We start from the raw sequence: 3,033 nt of genomic DNA, 5'->3' as shown, positions 1-3,033 counted from the left end.
TCCCTTCCCCTCCCTGCACCCCCTTTCCCAGCCCTCCATCCCAGCCAGGCTCGCTGGGTGGGCACAGCTGGACCTGGGACACCCGCCTGGCACTGGGACACCCCTTGGCACTGGGGACACCCCTCTGGCACTGGGGACATCCCCCTGGCACTGGGGACACCCCTTGGCACTGGGGACACCCCTCTGGCACTGGGGACACCCCTTGGCACTGGGGACACCCCTCTGGCACTGGGGACATCCCCCTGGCACTGGGGATACCCCACGAATGCCCCAAGCACGGCCAGAGACCAAAAACCCAGAGCCCCAACCTGGCAGCACCAACTGTCCCCAGGGATGGGCACCCCAGGAGGGGACAGGGCTGGGGACACGGAGGGGACACGTCTCGAGGGTGACACTTCCCAAAAACCACCTTTATTAGAGACCAGAACCCCAAACTGAGGATGTGGTGACATGGGGGTCATGGGGTCACCTCAGCACTGGGGTCACAGTGCCACCAGTGTCACCATCACCACCACGGTGCCGGTGCCACTGAGACCACAGGGGGTGGGGGCCAGCCCGTGCCACCCCGCTGTGCGTCCCCCCCGTGTCCCCAGGTCGGGGTGGGGATGTCCCTGGGCCAGCCAGGCCGTGCCCCCCGCCAGGGCCGGGGCTGCTCTCACACCTGTGTGACAATCTCGCCGTTCTCAGGCACGAAGAGCTGTGTGGGCACGGCGGGCACCGAGCGCCGCAGCATCGGCACCGGGGGGGCCTGGGGACCCCAAAATGTCAGCAGGGACCCCACAACCCGCCCAAGGGTACCCCAGGGCCGCCCCCGGGACCCCCGTGGGTCCGGCTGGTGGGACCCTGGGTATGAGCAGAGGGACTCACTGGGACCCCGATCCCACCCCAGGGACCCCCTTAATGTCCTGGTCCCATCCCAGGGACCCTCGTGGGCCCCCAATCCTGCCCCAAGGACCTTTGTAGGACCCCAGTCCTACCCCAAGGACCCCCTTAAGGTTCTGGTCCCACCTCAGGGACCCTCATCGGACCCCAGTCCTGCCCCAGGGACCCCCTTAAGGTCCTGGTCCCACTCCAGGGACCCTTTGTAGGACGCCAGTCCCGCCCCAAGGACCCTCGTGGGACCCCAATTCCTCCCCACGGACCCCCTCAGGACCCCACACCCGCTCTGGGGACCCCACCTGGGGGTGACACCCCCTCCTCAGGGCAGCAACCCCGGGGGTCGTGTCGCCCTCCCGTCCCCCCGTGCCCGTGTCCTACCTGTCCCCGGGACAGCACGGCCCTGGCGAGGGGCAGGTCGGGGGCGGTTCCCGCGCGGGGGGGTCTCCCGAGGGCGCCCTGCCTGTCGAGGGAGCGGGGCCGCGCCCCACGCAGCCGCGCGCGCTGGTGCCACGACTTGAGCTCCTCGGTGACGGCGGCGCGGGAGAGCCCCCTGCCCACGGGGTGCTCCTTGAGCGAGGGGGTCCGCACGATGCGGCTGTGCGAGGGCACGAGGCGCTGGTAGCGCAGCGGGGCCAGATCCTGCTCGTACAGCACCAGGGTCGGGGGGCCGCGGGGGGGGCCCCGCGGGGGCGGCTCGGGCAGGGGAAGGGGCAGGGGAAGGGGGAGGAGGAGGGGAAGGGGTCGGGCTCGGGGCGCGTCGGGGCCGGAGCTGCCCGGGGAGGGGGCGCGGGACGCGCTGGACACGCTGGAGATGCTCTCGTCAGACCCCGAGCGCGGCGAGCGGCCCGTGGGGGGCGGCGGCACCGGCCCCGCGTGGGACGGGGGGCGGCGGCGGGGCCCGGGGGGGCGGCCCCGCGGCTCCAGGGGCGGCCAGAGGGGGTCCAACCTGGGGAGAGGGAAGGATCAGACCGCGGAAAGGGAGGGATCCACATGGGGAAAGGGAGGGATCCACATGGGGAAAGGGAGGGATCCACATGGGGAAAGGGAGGGATCCACAGGGGGAAAGAGAGGGATCAGCCTGGGGAGGGGACTGGGATCCAACTCGGAAAAAAGAGGGATCAACCTGGGGAAAGAGAGGGGTCCACATGGGGAAAGGGAAGGATCACCCTTGGGAGGGACTGGGATCCAAGCAGGGAAAAAGAGAGGGATCAGCCCAGGGAAATAGAGGGACCACCCTGGAGAGGGGAAAAGGGATCCAACTTGGGAAAAGGACAGGGATTCACCTGTGCAGGGGACAGGGCTCAACCCTGGTGAAAGGAGAGGGATCCATCCTGGGCGAAGGACACGGATCCATCCTGGGGAAAGGTCACAGCACCACATGGGAGAAGAGTGGAGCTAATCCCGTGGCACTGGAGCTCCAGCCTCCCATGGGATCATCTCCATCCTCCCCATGGGATCATCTCCATCCTCCCCATGGGATCATCTCCATCCTCCCCACGGGATCATCTCCATCCTCCCCAAGGGATCATCTCCATCCTCCCCAAGGGATCATCTCCATCCTCCCCACAGGATCCCCTCCATCCTCTCCCCCCATGTCTCCCCTCCCCACTTGCCCCGTGCCCCCTGCCATGCCCAGGCTGTACCTCATGGCCTGGCCCTGTCCCCTCCGTGCCGGTGTCTCGGGGGTGCCGGGAGCGCTGGATCCCCCCTGCCGGACCAGCACCAGGGTCCTCACGGGCACGAACCGGTACGGGGGGTCCCCTGGCCTGGCCCCCGAGGGGGCTGCAGGGTCGGGGCTGTGAGGGGTGGCTGGGGGGCACCCCAGGTAGCAGTGGGAGCTCCAGGTTTCCCCATCCCCAGGGTTGATTCCAGGATTTCTGCCCCTCTCGTAGGGTCTGTCCGGGCTGGTCTCCCGCCAGAGGCTGGGGGAGGACGGGGGTGGTCCCAGCCCCGACCCCTCCTCCTCGGTGGGGACCTCGGGGGATGGAGACCTCTGTGGGGTGGGGGGTCCTGGTGGCCCTGAGTCCTCTGCGGGAGAGAGGGAGGGTTGGGATGGAGGGGACACAGGAAGAGGTGGATGGGACAGAAGGGACACACATGGTGGTGTTTGGGATGGAGGGGACACACAGGGAGGGATGGGATGGGATGGGATGG

The 3,033-nt window shown here is 68.8% G+C and overlaps 1 protein-coding gene across 1 annotated transcript in view; it reads right to left on the bottom strand.

The window, feature by feature from the left end:
• Positions 1-655: 655 nt before the first annotated feature.
• The window catches only part of LOC114072473 (innate immunity activator protein-like), a gene marked incomplete at its 5' end in the record, with an annotated part of 5,633 nt that continues 3,255 nt past the window's right edge, over positions 656-3,033 (bottom strand). The window contains 3 exons of the mRNA XM_027910368.1: positions 656-748; positions 1,258-1,825; positions 2,523-2,907. Of these exons, the coding sequence (XP_027766169.1) occupies positions 656-748; positions 1,258-1,825; positions 2,523-2,907 (1,046 nt within the window). The remainder of the gene's footprint in view (positions 749-1,257; positions 1,826-2,522; positions 2,908-3,033) is intronic.

This window comes from Empidonax traillii, unplaced genomic scaffold, assembly GCF_003031625.1.
Source record: "Empidonax traillii isolate 1590-97213 ecotype Southwest subspecies unplaced genomic scaffold, ASM303162v1 scaffold3279:size13939, whole genome shotgun sequence".
Lineage (NCBI taxonomy): Eukaryota > Metazoa > Chordata > Aves > Passeriformes > Tyrannidae > Empidonax > Empidonax traillii.
The sequence above is the reverse complement of the archived record's forward strand: the minus strand, read 5'-3'. Positions and strand labels throughout refer to the sequence as shown.